The sequence below is a fragment of the Hemicordylus capensis genome, chromosome 6, assembly GCF_027244095.1.
Source record: "Hemicordylus capensis ecotype Gifberg chromosome 6, rHemCap1.1.pri, whole genome shotgun sequence".
Classification (NCBI taxonomy): domain Eukaryota; kingdom Metazoa; phylum Chordata; class Lepidosauria; order Squamata; family Cordylidae; genus Hemicordylus; species Hemicordylus capensis.
In genome coordinates this window covers 167,822,977-167,842,017 of record NC_069662.1, presented here as the reverse complement: position 1 = coordinate 167,842,017, position 19,041 = coordinate 167,822,977, and the positions used below count along the sequence as shown (strand labels likewise).

Here is a 19,041-nt window from a genome sequence, read left to right as displayed (position 1 = left end):
GAAAGTGTCTCTTCCACTCACCCCCTTTAAATAGAACTACAGCACCACTTTTGGAAGAGTGAGAAAGAGGAGGTGATTCGTGCAGTTGAAATAGGTTGGCTGTGCCACAGAGGGTCCCCCCCCACCTCCGCTGTTTGAAAAACTTGCCAAGAAAAGAGATTCAAGGAGATTCAAGGGACGGGATCTTGCTTGCTTACTTGCTTGGTCTATCAGCCACGATCCTGGCAAATTCTTACACAGCATTTCACTGGATATCAGCCTAGTTATATACATATATGGATCCATATGACCTGGATTTATTTGTTTACTCCGAAGTAAATTCCACCAATTTCAGTTATACTGTGGTCCTATGCATGCATGAAAGCCATTGATCTCACTGGTTTCTAAATTACTCTATAGAAGCCCTATTGAAATTACGCAGTCCTAGAGTATCTCCTGAGTATTAAGTACTCTCTCTCAACATAGGAACACAGGAAGCTGCCATATACTGAGTCAGACCATTGATCTATCTAGCTAAGTATTGTCTTCTTCATTTTCGCGAGACTGCTCCCCCTGCTGGGTGCTTTGTTGTTTATGTTTTGAATGTGATTGCCGCTGTTGAGTGGGTAACCTGGAAAGCACCCAGGAGAACTATGCTTGTACTCCAGGGTCCCCTAGCTCTGTAATGTTTGATTCAGGGAAACAGGTGTGTTTAATCTGTAAACTAAGGGACTAACCTCAGAAAGTAGAAGCAAAGTAATGACACCACTAAGGAAATTTTGAGACAGTTTATTGCAACTTGAAAAGCAAAGCAAATGTTGCAGAACACAACATGTTTTTCTCGATTATATTCAACAAGCTCTTCCTTGTAAATCTGAGTCACTTCCATACACTGGAAAGCAAGACAATGCCTTTTGCTGGACTAATTCATTTCTAAAATATTGAAAGCAAACTTTTATGTTACATGAAAATCTCCCCCCCCCCCGCCACCAGCTTAGAAATAAGATTAGAATGAATGGATAATGTCAGGGAATCTCAAACATGGATCCCCAGATGTTGTTGGACTACAACTCCCACCATCCCTAGCCCATTATGCCACGTAGTCCAACAATAATTGGGATGAAATGGTACCATTCAGGCGTCAACCGGTCTTTGGAAGCAACTTGGACGTTATTATCCTGGAAGTCCTGGCAGGAATTAGGTTTGTAATTTGTTTGCAGATCTGTATCTTTTCCTGTGCTTAATGCTGTAAGATACATATATGGAGAGTTGCAGGACAGAGGCAGGCCTTTAACCGTTATATGCCCAAAAACCTCATGTTGTGGGAAAGTAAAGTTTAAAGATTTCTCATAAATCCTTTTCTGCGGGGAGGTATATTGGGTTTCTCATAGCATTGGAGCAGTTTATCTCTTCTCATGCTGCTTTAAACTTGAGGGTTGAGGTTGAACAAGACTGATTTTAATATTCAAGAACGTCAAAATATTGAACTTGAGTGCCCTATTCTCCTAAATAAATGGTGAGTTGCCTTGAAGACAGTGAAATGTGCTTCTTTAGACCTCAGAATGAAGTTTACACAGCAGAAGCACACGTACATTTTGGGCCTGTCCTGTTGTTGTATCATTTTGATCTGAAATTCATGAGATTGTTAATATGACTGTACAGCAATCTTTGGTTATTAAAGACATTCATATTGTTTTGGATTATATCCCCAAATTATGGAATTTATGAGTCATGGATTTTTTTAGCATGGGGAATTGCCAAAAAGATTGTTGTACTACACTGGCAAGATAAATTCAATCTTGACTGGCAGTTTTGGATAACTTATGTGTTTCTTATTGTTTGAATAGGGTTTTGTTCTGTTTTCCCCCCAATGAAATGGTAAACGAGGAAAATTTGGGATCTGGTCCAATTTAACAAATTGTTTGTATTGTGAAGAGTTATATCCTAAGAAGAAGGTTTTTCTTCTTCTTTCCCCTCTTGGTGCATTGGTTCATATATTATTTTAGATATTATTATTATTTTCTTTTGAAAACATGGTTTGATTTTATGATGATCTTATGTTTTATTACTTAAAGGAAATAAAGAAATTTAAAAAACAATATCTGGGGGCCCAAGTTTGGCTCTCACTAGGCTGATGCTTCCTTGCTGCTTTTCAGAACCAAAAAGGAGGAAGCAGGAGCAGCCCATGGCTGTGTTCACACAATGGGTTACTTTCCTGCCCTGCTTTCTTTATTTACTGTCAAGCAGTTCCCCTTCTCAAAATCACATTGGAAACACTCTGGTTGGCTTCTTTCGGTTTTGTTTTTAAAGAAAAGGATCCTAAGGGTTTTGCATAAGACCTGCTGAGCTCAAGCAGTCACAGAAAGTCCAGCGGGCGCTCAATACTGTGCACATCTATGGAGGTGAGATTGAACGGTCTTCCGATCAGAAACAATGGAGTGACGGGAACATTTTGTATGGCGCTGTTGGGAACACACCAAATCTCGCTCTGACATTCCCCCCGCCCAAAAAAAAAAAAAAAACACAGCCACATGCCAGAGTGCTAGGGTCCTCTGGCATCAGCCTATGACAGTGTTCTACCAGCCAGATAAATTCAGAAAGTCTGTGCCAAATGCTCACTTGAGGCCATACCAGCAACAATTCTGGGCAGAGAGGGCCGCCACAGGCTCTCCAAGGGACCCTTGCTTTTGTTGACCCCTGTGCTGCTGCCTTCACTCTTCTTCAATGGCCATCAGAGCCGCAGTAGAAAAGGATGATGGCAAGTAATATTCCACATGCACTTCAGGCAAAGCTCTCGCTGCCTGTGGCCTAGGGTTGGAGTTTGGTTTCTTGTTGCTGGAGCTGTGTCCTCGCTAAAAGAGAAGGAATAGAAAAGAAAGAGTAAGCACCTTCTCGTGTCTTCATTCGGTATTTAATTTCTAAAATAAAACATGGCTGTGATTTTGAAAATAAAATATGGCTGTGGAATCATCATGCAGAATTATAAACATGAAAACAAACATGTATCGTATAAGTGAAAGCTGGACATCTGATGACCGAACATCTGGTTTTCAACAGGGCACAGAACTACCTTTTGTGCTTTGGGATTCAAGTCATTCAAAATATTTTAGGTTCAGGTTCATTCGGGTTCCATGGGGGGAAAGCCTCTCTGATATTGGGGCACTGAAAAGGGAGTAAGGGTGTTATAGCCTACCCTGTATTCACCTGTGAAACATTGGAGACTGTGGAGAAGAGATAAATGTGCCCCAGAGGGGAGAGATGCCTCGCCATTGAGTGACCACGGAGTAAGGGTGGGCAAACTTGGCTCTCCAGCTGTTGTTGAACTACCATAATTCCCAGTCATGTAGCTGGGAATGATGGGAGTTGTATTATTAATTATTATTATTATTATTATTAATTTGATTTCTATACCACCCTTCCAAAAATGGCTCAGGGCGGTTTACAAAGAGAAATAAAACAAATAAGATGGCTCCCTGTCCCCAAAGGGCTCACATTCTAAAAAGAAACATAGGACACACACCAGCAACAGTCACTGGAAGTACTGTGCTGGGGGTGGATAGGGCCAGTTACTCTCCCCCTGTAGTTCAGAAACACCTGGAGGGCCAAGTTTGCCCATCTCTGCCACAGAGAATCCCCATGTATCAGGGATTTCAGGGGCAAGGATCACCAAATGTTCAGTCATCAGATGTCCCGCTTTAAGTTATATGATTCATGTTTATTTTCATGTTTATAATTTTGTTGTATTTATTACTATTATTATTATTATTATTATTATTACTACTACTACTACTACTACTATTATAACAGACAAAAACAAGCAGTTCTCTTGCCAACAAAAGAGTTTGCTATTATCTGCATGAATTATATCAGAACCAGTTCAAAAAGTGTCTAAGCCACTTTTTAAAGTTCATGTCTGAACCAGAGGAGAGCTACGACATCCTGGTGAACCTGAGCCAGAACTGAATTCACATTTGTAATGCAAGCATGGCCAACCTGAGGCTCTCCAGATGTTGCTGGAATACAAATCCCATCATCCCCAGCTATGTGGCTGGGAATAATGGGAGCTTTAGTCCAAGAACAGCTGGAGCACCTCCGTTTGGCCATCAGGACTGTAAATAGTTCTCCTGTGCCAAACCCTCCTCCCACCGATGTGCTTTCCTTGACTTGGAAGGCTCTTCACTCTCTGCCGTCTGCTGTAGTGATTTTACTTCCACTGGTTGAAAAGCCAAGAAGGTTTTGTTTTTCAGTTAAAGATGTACTCAACAAACATAATTGTCTGCTAATATGTGGTTGTCAGTAATGGCACCAAAGTAGCTGCCAAAGGAAGCGCAGCTGCCTCTGCTTTCCAGCAGCAACTTGGGCTGCTCCCCTCTCTCCCTCCCCACCTGAGAACTGTGCTGTCTGCAGGCTGGCCACTCATCAGGTAGAGCTGTGTAGCTAACCTGACAAATGAACATAAGAGCATTGGAGCATTGGAGCGTTGAAGCATAAGAGCATAAGAGCAGCCCTGCTGGATCAGGCCCAATGCCCATCTAGTCCAGCATCCTGTGTCACACAGTGGCCCACCAGATGCCACTGGAAGCCTACAGCAGGAGTTGAGGGCATGCCCTCCCTCCTGCTGTTACTCTCCTGCAGCTGCTACTATTCAGAGGCATCCTGCTGCCTCTGAGGCTGGAGGTGGCCTATAGCCCTCCGACTAGCAGCCGATGACAGACCTCTCCTCCATGAAGTTATCCAAACCCCTCTTCAAGCCGTCCAGGTTGTTGGCTGTCACCACCTCTTGTGGCAGAGCTGCATGCACCAGCTCTCATTCACATGGCCAGCCTGCATGCACACAGCTCTCATTAACACCGGGGCAGGGCAGGAGACAAGAGCAAATGGGGTTCTAGGAAGGATAAATATTCAAGCCAGGATAAATATAGCATTGAAAAAGTTAAGCTGTAACTTCCTTGTTTTAATATACACATGTAACTGTCCAGCTAACTGACTGAAATGTTGAAGCAACTTGAGACAATGATCTAACTTCCTCATTTGACCAGATAAGACAGTGTTCTTTACTTTGCAAGTGGTCTCTGGGGTCTGATCGGGTTTCTGACCTGCACGGGCTCTCTCTGACCCATTTTCAGCTGAAACTGTCTTGTATCAATAAAGCAATTACTTGGGTTATAATAAACACAGCGTGGAGACCACGTTTTCTTCCTCGTCAGGAAAGGGAAAGCCACATCCACACTACCAACAGATGAATTTAGCTTAGGGTTGCCAACTGTCCCTCATTTCAGGGATGAAGTGTTGGTCCCTATAGGGACAGCATTTGTCCCTCATTTATTCAATAGCATATAATTCAATTACATATACTGGCCCTATCCACCCCCAGCACAGTACCTCCAGTGACTGTTGCTGGTATCTATCTTATGTTTCTTTTTAGATTGTGAGCCCTTTGGGGACAGGGAGCCATCTTATTTATTTGTTATTTCTCTGTGTAAACCACCCTGAGCCATTTTTGGAAGGGCGGTATAGAAATAGAAGAAATAAATATAATAAAAAGAAGAAGGAGGAGAAGAAGGAGAAGAAGGACAACTTGAAGAAAGAAACAGAGGGTTTAATACTAGCTGCACAAGAATGAGCACTAAGAACAAATGCAATAAGAGCAAAAGTAGAAAAGTCAACAACAAACAGCAAGTGCCGCGTTTGTAAAGAAACGGATGAAACAGTGGACCACCTAATCAGCTGTTGTCAAAAGATCGCATAGACTGACTACAAACAAAGGCATGACAAGGTAGCAGGGATGATACACAGGAATATCTGCAAAAAATACAAGCTACCTGTAGCCAAAAATTGGTGGGACCATAAAATTGAAAACATTGTAGAAAATGAAGATGTAAAAATATTATGGGACTTCTGACTACAAAGAGGCAAACATCTGCCACATTATACACCAGATATAACTGTAGTTGAGAAGAAAGAAAAACAAGTTAAAATCATCGACATAGCAATACCAGGGGATAGCAGAATAGAAGAAAAAGAAATAGAAAAAAATCACCAAATACAAAGATCTACAAATTGAAATTGAAAGGCTGTGGCAGAAAAAGACCAAAATAATCCCAGTGGTAATTGGCACCCTGGGTGCAGCTCCAAAGCACCTTGAAGAGCACCTCAACACCATAGGGGCCACAGAAATCACCATCAGCCAATTACAAAAAGCAACTTTACTGGGAACAGCCTATTTTCTGTGACAATATCTATAATAATAACAGCAACAACATTGATAATAAAATCCAGCCATCCCAGGTCCTTGGGAAGGACTCGATGTCTGGATAAAACAAACCAGTCAATAACACCTGTCTGACTGTACAAACAAACAAACAAACAAACAAATAAATAAATAATGTACATCAATGATATTCAGGCTCTTGATTAGCACTGCATACACCTCCCAGCCACTCCTGCCAGCCAGCACCCACAAACCTGTCTTATAGTCTTGTTAAGAGGTTGAGGCACTTCCACAGAATAGGCCCAGTACCGTCTTGAAACTACACTCCCCAGAGTTCCTTAGGGGAGATAACCATGAGTGCTGAACTAGTTTAGAATCCTTGCTAGATTAGATATGCCAGAGGGATATCTCTCTCAATAATCCACACACAGCTACCTGAAACAGCGTGCTGCTCGTGTGTGAATGTTATGAAATGGGGAACTAGACTGTGACCTTAGAGCTCACTGAAAGCCAGGGGAATGAGTCTGTTGGGCGGCTGGATCAACCTGAAAAACACTCAACCAAGGGTCATCGTGTGGGAGTAAAACTTCCAGGGTGTGCGGTTCCCGCCAGAAAGAGAGTTGGAAATCCTATAACATTGCTTCATATTCACAGCATTTGGGGATTTAGTTGTCCAGATACTTCTGCCTTTGCTTACAATAATTTAAAACAGAACAAACAAACAACAACACGACAGCAATGACACCAATCAAAACAATGCATGCTAATCAAAAACCACAATAAGCACAATTCAGAGGAGTATCTAGGGTAAGGCAGGCTTGGCACATGCCCTGGGTGCCACTTGAAGGGGGTGCCATACCGGTGCCACTGCTTCCAGCGACAGAAGCATCCTGCAAGCATGCAGCTCGGCTGGGTGGCGTGACACCTTGGGCGGCCAAGCTCTGACCTGGCAACAGTTTGGAGCAGGAGGCGCACCTCTCACTGTGTCGATCTCCCCCTGCTGGCCAATCAGCACGCTCCAGTGATCTCACCCCCTCTTATGCTGCCCAGGAATGAATGAGGGGCTGGCAGGCTCGGACCGACTAACCGGGCAGCAGAGCCAATTCCCGGTGGTACACTCCCTGCCTGCGCGGCCCGCCACCATCGGAGCACAAAAACAGGCGCCGGTAGCCGCTGGCAGGCATCTGTTTTTGGGTGGCGGTGGCAGGGCACGCGGTTGGGGGGGCGCACCGGGAGTTTGCTCTGCTGCCCGGTAAGCCAGTCTGAGCCTCGGCACCAAGTTTGAGGGACCTTAAAAAGCGCGGCAAGGAACTCTTTCCCCCTCCTTCCTCGTGGATCTATTGACTTTTGTGTCTGGTCTCGGCCTGGGAGCGAAATGTATGGCACACTTCCCCAGCTCGTAGTCCCCATGTCTTTGCTTGGTAAGTCACTGCTGCTCCACACACATTCATAAGGTAAGTTTTTTATTATTATTATTAATAATAATAATAATAATAATAATAATAATAATAATAACAACAATAATAACAACAACAACAACAACAACAACTCAAAACACTCTATATGGATTACTCGGTTTTCATTAGGCTGGGCTGCTTTGAGAGAGTTGCTTGAATGTAATGCGTCTTGTTTGTCCATGTAGGAAGTCTCCCCCCCCCCCCGAAAGAGTCAGGGGATTTCTTTTCATTTCTTGGTTGCCCAAACGAAGAGCCTGCTTTGGAACCTCCTTGATTTGCAGTTTTGATATGAGGAGAATCGGTTAGAAGCTGCCTTCTCTGTTGGATCCAAGGCATGATTTCTAAATGGACCTAAATTTCTAAATGAGCCCCCGGTTGGCGCAGTGGTAAAACTGCCGCCCTGTAACCAGAAGGGTACAAGTTCGATCCTGACCAGGGGCTCAAGGTTGACTCAGCCTTCCATCCTTCCAAGGTCGGTAAAATGAGTACCCAGAAATGTTGGGGGCAATATGCTAAATCATTGTAAACCGCTTAGAGAGCTCCGGCAATAGAGCGGTATATAAATGTAAGTGCTATTGCTATTGTTAAAACTTCTAGTTGAGATGTTTGCGTAAGTGTGCAGGCTCAGACTGACTAACCGGGCAGCAGAGAAAGCTCCCGGCACGCCCCCCCTGCACACATGCCCCGCCGCCGTCTGAGCACGAAAGCTGGCACCGGCAGCATGGGTACGCTGGGAGTTTGCTCTGCTGACTGGTAAGCCAGTCTGAGCCTCTCTCTCTCTCTCTCTCTCTCTCTCTCTGTAGCGTTTCAGGCAGCCTCTCCGAAAAATGGTCCACTCCCTTGCCTGGTTAGGCTTCCTTCTCCTTTAGAAACTTGCTATGAGGAAAGCTGGTCTTGTGGTAGCAAGCATGACTTGTCCACATCGCTAAGCAGGGTCCACCCTGCTTGCATATGAAGGGGAGACTAGAAGTGTGAGCACTGTCAGAGATTCCCCTCAGGGGATGGAGCCGCTCTGGGAAGAGCAGAAGGTTCCAAGTTCCCTCCCTGGCAGCATCTCCAAGATAGGGCTGAGAGAGATTCCTGCCTGCAGCCTTGGAGAAGCTGCTGCCAGTCTGTGAAGACAATACTGAGCTAGATAGACCAATGGTCTGACTCAGTATATGGCAGCTTCCTATGTTCCTATGCTATAATTAACTTTGGCAGTTTGTGACGTAAGGTGTGGCAGGAGGAGTTCCGGGTCGCTGCAGTGCTCCTTGAGAGACTCTGCTTGCAGCTAAGCGAGCGCCCATCTCTCATTTGTCCTTTGCATCTTGTATCTTCTAGAATCCCTGCATAATTTTCTCTTAGAGGATTGTGTTCTCTCCTGCCCCCTTTCCCCCCCTTAACATTTAAGCTGACAACTACTGTAAGTCATTCGAATAGATCTGCCTTTTTTTGAAAAACATTTTTGAAAACGGAGAGGAACAATGTTCCGAATACAAATCTCTCTAAAGACTTCCTGAAACCTTCTGGCATAATGGGAGCAATAGGGACAATTTCAAGCTAAGATGGAATTAATGTTTCCCCCTTCTATATTAGATGCCCCAACCATTTGCAAGTTAGGGAAACAGGCCCTTAACCCTCCTGTCCCACCAATAAAGCCAAATAACTCTGAGGCAGGTTGCTTTTGTGCTCGGACAGGGGTGCAATTTCAGTGCTTGCCATAGGCATTATTTTCTGTAGATATGCCTCTGGAATCACAACTAAACTAAAGAGCCCAAGAGAAAACAGAATTAAAGGACAACCATCATCCTGCATTAAACTCCTGGCAAATGTTTTGTTTTCTTTACCGGTCAGTGGAAGAGTAACAGAGCGCCCCAGAAAACCTGGAGGGAAGGTACGATATTCGAGATGCTTGTCAGGAGTTAATCCTGCCGCCAATCCCACTTATTTTCCCATTGCTGTTGGCAATTGACTCACCTGCAAGGGGCTGCACGTTGCTGAAGTCAAAGGTGCATCCTCCATGAAATTGAGAACCGATGCCTCAGCTGAACAATACCTTATTGGCTGGGGAAGGAGGAGGAAGAGTCTGCTTATGAGTCAGCCAACACTTCCAGAATGTGCATCCTTGCCCCCCCTCCCGCCCCCGCTTATGCACTTTAATCTTTTCTGAACCCCCTAGGGTTGCCTACTGACCAGACAAAAGACCTGGCTTCCTCCTGTGCCTTTAAAATTTTCTTGAACTGCAGAAAGCAGTAGGTTAAACTTTGATACTACATGGAGATAGTTGTTATCATCTGTTAAGGTCTGCACATCAAGCTGCTGCTAAAGGCATAGCAATAGCAATAGCAATAGCACTTACATTTATATACCGCTTTATAGCCGGAGCTCTCTAAGCGGTTTACAATGATTTAGCATATTGCCCCCAACATTCTGGGTACTCATTTTACCGACCTCGGAAGGATGGAAGGCTGAGTCAACCTTGAGCCCCTGGTCAGGATCGAACTTGTACCCTTCTGGTTACAGGGTGGCAATTTTACCACTGCGCCACCAGGGGCTCTTGTGGCATGGTCACAGGGCCCAGCTGAATAGTTGGCAATCCTACCTACACCAATGACATCTCTTCAAAAATGAACGAACTTCATTCAGTACTTCCAATAAACAGGTGTGGAGGGTGCAATGCCCTCTGCTATATGTCATTTGGCCCTGGGTGGATCCTCCATAATCAGAAGCAGTCTACCTTGGCATAGCAGATGCAAGGGGCAAACAACCAAGAAGGCCTTTGTCTTCATGCAAAGGTTGGCCACTGCAGAATAGATGCTGGACCTAATGCAGACTGTTCAGGAGTCAGCTCCCCTCTAAAGTTTCATCATAGAAATTAAGCCAATCTACTGTACTTTTGTATGGATTCTGCACATTTTGATGTGGCTTGCACAGGAGAGCATCCCAGGAGGACTGCATCTTGGCCGATCTGTCTGTCTCTAGCTTTGCTGCATTTCATGGCACCCTTTGATGCAGGGGTGTCCAACTGCAGCCCTCCAGATGTTGTTGGCCTACAACTCCCATCAGCCCTGGCTACTAATCGCTGTGGCTGGGGATGATGGGAATCTTAGGCCAACAGCAGCTAGAGGGCTGCAGCTGGACAGCCTTGCTTTTATGGCCACCCACCTCCTCTGGCCTCATGGGAGGGTGGGCTCCAGCAGGCATGATATGAGAGCATATCTCAAGAACAGGGTAGCAGAGACTAATACAGCACTAGTGCAAGGAAGTTGCACTAGCCAGCTCCTCGGAGTTGGGAGCCTGCACTCCAGACTAGTGTTGCACTGGTGCAAGAGGGCACTCTTGTGCAAACTGTGCACAATTCCTGCTGTGGAACCTTTCCCTCAGTCCACATCCATTGCAGGGGAATGATGCAAAGCTATCTGCCATCCTAAAGAGCACAAGAGAGCGAGTGACACTGAGCATCCACTCATCGACTCGACCTTTTTGCATGGGTGTGTCTTTGCCCATTGTCACTCTGTATGCCAGGCAGTATTCCTGTGCTTACCCCATTAGGCTTGTATCGGCAGTCTTCGATCCTGTAATTGCTCGTTTTCCGACAGGTGGTCTCCTTGATGGTGAAGTTCAAGCTGAAGTGCGTCCCCCAGCTAAACCTCTTTGGAACAGAGACCAGCAACAAAGGGGAAAGAAGGTTATTTGCAGGACTTCCAACTTCTAGAGTACCATCATCTTGCATGGTGCTTTTCCATGCACACGAGAAAGAGAGATTGTTCCCTGCCCTGATGAGCTTGCAATCTAAACATTGACAGGAAGACAACAAAGCGAGGGAAGAATCAGAGCTTTCCCAGATGGGCAGCTTTGCTGTGGCAGGAGGTGCCTAAAGTTCCGCCATTTTGAGCATTGCACCAAAGTGTTACTTTTTGAGGACGCAAATAATGCGCAGTGACTGCGAATGGTTAAGAATTGCATTATGATCATAATGCCACTGGCTGTATGAATGGCACTTTCTGTCACCGTCCTGACATCACTGTAATGGTCCCATCGTATGAACTCCCCCACATACACACCAGCCTAAGTGTAGCAAAGCCGCGTTCAACCCTCACATGGAGAAGCCATAGGGGAGAGAGGAAGGCCGCAGGGAAGGACATGCTCAAAGGCAGTTGCAGAGTGCCAGATCAGGGGGGAGTTCAATGGAAAGAGAAAGGGTGGCGACACACAGCCCAGGCAATTTCTGCAGACCCCATACAAACATGCACATAAGCCCTGCTAGAAGGACTAGAACATGCCCCCTCCACACAATCTCTGCTAAGTGGGCAAGGACCCACCATTTTAGGGGATACCTCTCTCATATCCAGCAGGTGGAGAGCAACTAGCCCTATCCATCCAGACTCGAACTGGCCCACAGGGCAATGGGGCATATTCCCGGTGTGCCCCACCTGCAGGGTGCCCCTGTGCCCCTCCGCACTCAGCAGCAGAGAATACTCCCACCCTTAAGCACCCATTCTGCTCAAAACCTAGCGCACCCCCCCCCACATTAATTCCACCGCCCTCTCAGTGCCCCCGAGTCCGGCCCTGTATCCATCCCCAGCACAGCCTCTCTCCAGGGGCCGTTGCTGGTCTCTCCGGCATGGGTGTGAATCTGTTTTCAGATTCCAAGTCCTTTGGGGGCAGGGAAACATTTTCTCACACTTGCTGCTGTGCAAACTCCTTTGAGAACTCTTTTGTTGTCGAAGAAGGGCACATAATCATCATCAACAATCATTCTGTTTTGTAGAATTAAAAAGCAAGTTTTTGTCTTGTGTTTTAGTTCCCTTTATTTAAGCTCCTTACATTTTAGGGTGCCCGATTTGCATTCGCAGCCAAATATACCCTGGGTGCTCTTCACACACCGTTTCCTGCCCCTGGGATCTAGCGCCATTCATTCCATGCACTTGGGAGCCTGTCTGCCTGTCTATCTAGTTCTATATAAAGAATGAGAGGACAGGTCCCTGCCCTGAGGGGTTTACAGTCTAGATAGCAACACAGGGGAAACAACAGGGAAAGGGAAGGAAATGGAGGCAGGAATAAACAAGGGGAGACTTGTTTCAGCTACACATACTTAAAGCTTTGGTACTCCAGGCTTCAACATGGGTTGATGAGTACAATTTGAATGAAAAAACAGGGTAGTATTTTTTGGACTGCTTATGAGCCTAGTAGAACTATTAGCCATGATGGCCTTTGATAAAGGGTCACTTACACACACACACACACACACACACACCCAGCGTAGTGTGTAAAATATAGCCTGAAATGCATAATAAGCAACCGTATGGTGGCCAACTTTACTAATCCAACATTTTCTATCCGAAGTAACGGACTGACTGCTAAAAAGGAAAAGAAGGTTTTGCCATGGCAATGCTTTATTCTTTCCTTGGTATTTTGAAAACATTAATCTGCAGAAAACACCCCAAAGTCACAATATTCCTGTAGAAATTTGTGGGAAACTGCAAAGTTTTCAAGTTTTTAGAGCTAATCACGGAAGTCATTATCTGCCTGCCGTCTTTGTCAGCTTGGGTGTCACACGGCTCTACATGGCATACTGCCGTGCACGTCAAGCCATTCTTCATACATATGCATATGAGCGCAGCACAAGATGAGAAGAGTTCTTTCTCCGAGGACTTGACAGTTCAAAATCTCTCTCACGTCTTTGGACTGAATGCAAGAACAGGCGGATAAGTTATTCGCTCTCTCTTCCCTTCCCCCTTTCTCCACTACACAGAGAGATTCTGTGTGTACGTGTCTACACACATTCCCAAACTGGGTTTTAGCCAGCCATCCCCTAATATCTTGGGGAACTTTTAAAAATGCTTTGCTGAAATCCAGGTGAATTACGTCCACAGCATCCCTCTAACCCACTAAATAAGTAACCCAATCAAAAAGAGATTAATCTGGCAGAATTTGTTTTATGCTTCCCCACCTCGCTGTGTTGAGACCCCCCACACACACATACTTTGCCCTGACACAATTTAGATTGCAAACATCTCAGGCCGGGGTTTCTCGTTTTGCTTACGTTGCTCTGTAATGGCCCCACATATGACAGACACAATCATATCAGAGGGTCTTGCAGAGGAGAAATTCCTAGATTGTGCCCCATCATCCTCACCGTTTTATGGGTGTTTCTGAGCTTCAGCAGCTTGAAGACAGCTTGTGTTCCAGTTCCATGGTTGTAGGTTTCAACAGCAATCCGGGCCACGTCAAGGGGAGCCAGGGTTACGGGAACTTCCACGGAAGGAGCAGCTGTCCCAGCGACCCCAAGAGATGCCACTATGGCACACAGCAGCAGCCCCTCCATAGTTAATCCACTCCACTCTGACACTAGGAAACTCTGCAGTGGTGCTTGCTTTGCTGGACAGTCAACTGACTGCACTCAGCTGCAGGAGACTGGGACCTTGCTTAATCAACTTGGCAAAGCCCACATCCTCCTAAAACAAGCAAACACTGACTCCAGATTGGAGCGCAGCAAAGCTTGAATGCTTTCAGTTCCCAGAGTGCTCAGAAGGAAAGCAAGAGAGAAGAAGCCCCTATGCTCTGAATCCACATCTTTTGGAAAGGGGATATTTGCACAGCTGGATTTGCACAGCGGAAGGGAAAAATAACAGGACAGGCATTCTTGGTGGTAAAAAACCGGAATACAGAGTTTGGTTTCGGGATTCTTTTTTCACATTCCCACTCTGCTGTAGGATATTCTCAGCTGATCCCAAGTAAAATAGCAGAGGGGTATGTGTATGTATCCTTTTCTTGCATTTCTTTTTCCAGCATTTGTGTCTCTTTCTGTTCTCTTCATTTCAGGAGGAAGTCTTCCTTAACTTTACTTGTTAGCCATGCTGGCATCCTCCCGTTCTTGGTGGTACCTTTCCTCCTTTTTGGTATGCATTCTAACTGGGCTTCTAGTATTGTGGTTTCAAGTAAACTCCATGCATTCTGGAGCGAAGTGATTCTCCTGATTTCCCCTTACAGTTTTATTTTCACCAAACTCCTCGTTTTAGAGAAGTTTCCTCTAATGAATTTCAAAGTGTCTGTGTTAGACTTCCTCGCTGATTCTCTCCCCACATGTATGCTGAATTTGATTGCACTGTGGTCACTGTTCCCTAAAGGGTCCATGACACTGACATCATGCACCAGGTCCTGGGCACCACTCAGGATTAAGTCCAAGGTCACCTTCTCTCTGGTTGGTTCAATGACCAACTGTTCTAGGGCACAGTCATTCAGCATGTAGCAGATTAAAGCCTTTATCTCAGAGCTAGCTCACATGAGGGGAAGAAAATGCTGAGTCATCCCTGCTGAGCTACCTGAGTGGGCATCTCATAAAACTATTCTGTATTGCCAGTAGATTCAAAATGCTGCCGCCACCCCCCACGTCTTTGTCTACAGAAAATCTCTGGGCATGGGGTGGGATAACCCAGATAAAACTCTCTTTATTTTGCTATTGGATAAGTAGATAAACCACAATCTTCCATGTGTTAGCTGGATCCTTACACAGGATGAGAAAACCGACAGCTGCTAAGCACTTGAGGATGCTTTTGCACCAGAGAAATCCCCCTTCTGCCCCTGCCCCCATTTTTCCTGAGTTCAGCCAACTCTGAGAGGCTTGTAAAAAGAAAAGAACAAAAAAACCGACAACCCCAAAACAGTTCTATTCAAATACTACAGACTGTTTCCATCTGAGGCTTCTAGCTTTCTTAGATACACTAAAAAAAAAAAAATACTTAGTAGGTTACAAAAATAGGTTGTCTTAATGCACACTTAACTGTTTATAGAATCTTTTGCAACACCTTAGGTAGGATGGGCATAGACTATTGTTTCTTATTTTAATTATGTTACAGGTAAACAAACAATAGAACAGTATCAGGAATATGCAAAAGCACACACAGACAGAGAAATATAAGTTCCTAACGCACAGTCTGACTAAAACTGTTCCCTATGCTGAATTCCCTTTTCCTTGAACTCACCTAATTCCTGATGAGAATCAAGCTTCCTGCAATCCTTTCTTTCAAGGATCTACAGAGTTATACCATGAGGGAGCAAAACTCCATTGCCCCTCACTAAGCCTTTCCAACAAAGACCGCCCTTCTTGTTCCCAGAATTTCCAGCAACTACTCTCTAGGTCCCACCCACCTGGTGTACTGATTGGCTGCCCTGGAGTTCACCAGTCCATCAGTCAAGACAAGGGTTCACTCACTGTTAACTCTTTAGAGCAGGCTTCTCAATGTTGGGTCCCCAGATGTTATTGGACTTCAACTCCCATAATCCCCAGCCCCAGTGTCCTTTGGTTGGGGATTATGGGAGTTGAAGTCCAATAACATCTGGGGACCCAACCTTGAAAATCCCTGCTTTAGAGGGAGGGGAGGCTGATCACTACACAGCGTGTCTAGAAATGTGGCCTCCTTGTCATTACCTGATTGTGAATTTACGCACTCTACGAGTGTGGGTATATGAAACCACCCATTATTACAGCTCTGTCTCTCTTTGTGCCTCCCTGTTTTTCTTCTGCAACTCCCAGTCACTGACAGCATTTTGGTCACGAGGGTGATAGCATGTCCCTAGTAGCACATTTCCTTTCAGACGTCATATTGTCACCCACAGAGTTTCTGTGGAGGACTCCGGTCTTTGTAGGTTTTCTCACTTGTGAGATTCTATCCCTTAAGGGAAATAAATTCCCTTAATGAATTTCCATTTGGAAATCCAATGTATTCCATAGCCATTTGGAAGGAGGAACATAGGAAGCTGCCTTATACTGAGTCAGACCCTTGATCCACCTAGCTCAGGATTGTCTACACAGACTGGCAGCAGCTTCTCCAAGGCTTCAGGCAGGAGTCCCTCTCAGCCCTATCTGGAGATGCTGCCAGGGAAGGAACTTGGAACCTTCTGCATGCAAGCATGCAGATGCCCTTTCCAGAGTGGCTCCATCCCCTAAGGAGAATGTCTTACAGTGCTCAAACATGCATGTCTCCCATTCAAATGCAAACCAGGATGGACCCTGCTTAACAAGGGGCACTAGCAACATAGGCTCCTCTCAAGGACTCATTTCTACAGAAGACCCACTCGGCAACCATCTCCTTAACCCCATCTCTTCCTTGCAAGAGAACAGCAAATGAGTCTTCCTTTCTACAAGGGCTCACTATAATCGCCCTCCGTCTTGGCCTGCAGCGAGCATCTGTGGTGAAGAAAAATCTGCTAAGGCCTCCATAGCTGCCCACAAAAGAGAGAGGACCCTTTGCTCCATCCCTGCTTGGGAGGACAATTGCTTAGGTCTCTGAAAATATTAAAAGGAGAATGGGAGACATTCATTACAAAGCAATATCGTTTAAAACATGTTTAATTTGTAAATCAGATTGTAAAAACTACACCACCTTAAGCATGCTGCACTTGTTTGTTTTAAAATAGCTTGGCTAAAATTGCATGTGTATACAAGCATGTCAAACTTATTCTTAAAATGGAATGGCTTTCTGTTAAATGTATTGACCTAGAAGATGTGTCTCTCCATGCAGCTAAGGAGCCATGGGGGAAATACCTTCTTGAGGGCAAGCACTATATGTGTGGCACAATAAGACACATGGTTGTTATGAGCTCAACATGGGAAGCAAAAGATGGGCAATTCATCACAGGCAGTGGAATTCTAAGTCCAAGAACTGCCATCCTGTGTATATCTTTAGCAGAATGAATGCACCCACGGTGGCTGACCTTGTATATCGCTAAGTATAGATCCTTCACTTCTTGAGCTCTGCAGTTTTCTCTGTTCCCATGACACGAATATTTACTTGTTATAAACAACAGATAACTTTTGCCGCTCGTGTAAATAAATGACTCTGGCCAGGAACTGCCAGTCCTTGTTTTTGGAAAATTCTCAGCCATTGGTTGTGACTAAACAAAGGCTCATCTTGCAAGAACTCAGTGGGTTGCAGTGAGCAAAGGTTTTGGATTGTTGTCTGCTTTCTGTTTCTGGGCAGGAGGTGGGATTCTGGTAGGAAAGGAAAATTTTGCAGCAGGAGCAGACATGAAATAGAGAGCAGGAATGCTGGGGGAAAGTATCCTTCGAGAAGGCAGAAATACTCTGTCTAATGGTAAACTAACACGAATGGCTGGTGGTGGCCCTGACACGGAGAGATGCTATCCTGGTAACTAATTAACATGCCTTGTTGAGAAATAAATGAAGTACTAATTGGAAACTTGACTAAATCCATGATTTATAATTGGCCTGATTCCCTGGGAGTTATTCACACATGCATTCATGCCACAGGGTATCTGAAGAGCGGCAAATTCACAGCAGATTCACATGGTGTTTAATTCAGGGGATTAAATGGAGAGTTCACATAGGATCGGCTCCTCTCTGCAATCCCTAGCAGATTTTTCCCCTGTGCGTTCCCACCGGCTTGCTCCAGGTTTTTCCTCCAACCAATCACAAATCACATCACAGAGAAGAGGCTGCGAGAGAGCTTTGTTGTTGTTAGCTTGAGCTACAGAGGAACAGAAGACCGGCATGAAGTTACCAAATGCTGGATCAAACAGCGGAATGCGTAACCCTTGCCTTTGCGAGTGTCTGCCTTCATTACCTCATCCCCCACCACCACCACACACACACCCAATGATTTAAGAGGCAGGGAAGTTTAAAGCAGAAACCAGAGCTTTCTCTCGTGAAGAAAATTGCAGGCTAATGGAATCAGCTCAGACAAAAAGGCTCAGGTTACATCCATTCTGCATATCTAAAGCCTAAGCAAACTCCACTTCACTGAGTTCTGAAAAGCTGAATTACTGGCATTGCCACTTCCCACATCACGGGAGAAGCGGCAGGGCATAACAGAAGCCTCAGATTTTTCTTCTTCAAAAGCCACTGAAACTAGAGGGAGTTTTCTAGCCAGGCATACTCCGGGCTAAGCCAGAATGCGTAGCCTCGATTAGGGGGTGGGGGGTGGGAGAGAGAATCCTGTCTGTCCTGGTCCCTGATAGCCTGCAGCTACTCCAGAATAAATGCAGCCCATATGTGGACTGGCACACTCCATTCTGGAAGAGATTCGAAGTAAAAGCCCGGTGTGTAAAGCCTCCTGGTGACTTAGGTCTGCTTCATTTTAATTAGAACATTGGAGATGGAAGGGGTCCTTGGAGTCTTCTAGTCCAACCCTCTGCTATTGCAGGAAACTGCTAGAGCATCCCTAGAGCTGCCCAGCCTCCATTTGGAAACCTCCAGCGAAGGAGAGCCTCCTCCTATGGATCTGCTGAATGACAAATATACGGTCAACGAGAGATCGGCCTGATTCGCTCCCTGGGCCTGTCTCCAGGACTTCTCCCCACAAAGCCACACGCACCTCCACCGTGTTCTTAAGTGGAAAGCAACAATTGTTGGCTAATTCATTCTTTGGCCATTGTGGTTGGGGAGGACGG

The 19,041-nt window shown here is 45.4% G+C and overlaps 1 protein-coding gene across 2 annotated transcripts; it reads right to left on the bottom strand.

Moving 5' to 3' along the window:
• Window positions 1–752: 752 nt before the first annotated feature.
• Window positions 753–15,850, bottom strand: LOC128331786 (cathelicidin-2-like). Of its 2 annotated transcripts, XM_053265655.1 has the most exons (4): window positions 13,769–15,843; window positions 11,174–11,281; window positions 9,607–9,693; window positions 753–2,831 (listed from the first exon to the last, which is right to left on the bottom strand). In XM_053265655.1, the coding sequence occupies exons 1-4, from the start codon at window positions 13,955–13,957 to the stop codon at window positions 2,691–2,693; spliced, it is 525 nt and encodes a 174-aa protein (XP_053121630.1). In that variant the 5' UTR covers window positions 13,958–15,843; the 3' UTR covers window positions 753–2,690. The 2 variants fall into 2 exon arrangements, with proteins under 2 accessions (XP_053121630.1, XP_053121631.1); XM_053265656.1 differs by lacking the exon at window positions 9,607–9,693 and having other exon boundaries at window positions 13,769–15,850.
• Between the last annotated feature and the right edge of the window lie 3,191 nt (window positions 15,851–19,041).

Bases quoted from the DNA above. Each gene is read 5' to 3' on its own strand.
- LOC128331786 (XM_053265655.1), bottom strand. From the start codon at position 13,957: ATGGAGGGGCTGCTGCTGTGTGCCATAGTGGCATCTCTTGGGGTCGCT. The intron at 11,282-13,768 runs GTGAGGATGATG...TCTGTTCCAAAG, and splicing joins TCAGAAACACCCATAAAACG to AGGTTTAGCTGGGGGACGCA. The intron at 9,694-11,173 runs GTAAGCACAGGA...CTCCTTCCCCAG, and splicing joins GCCGATACAAGCCTAATGGG to CCAATAAGGTATTGTTCAGC.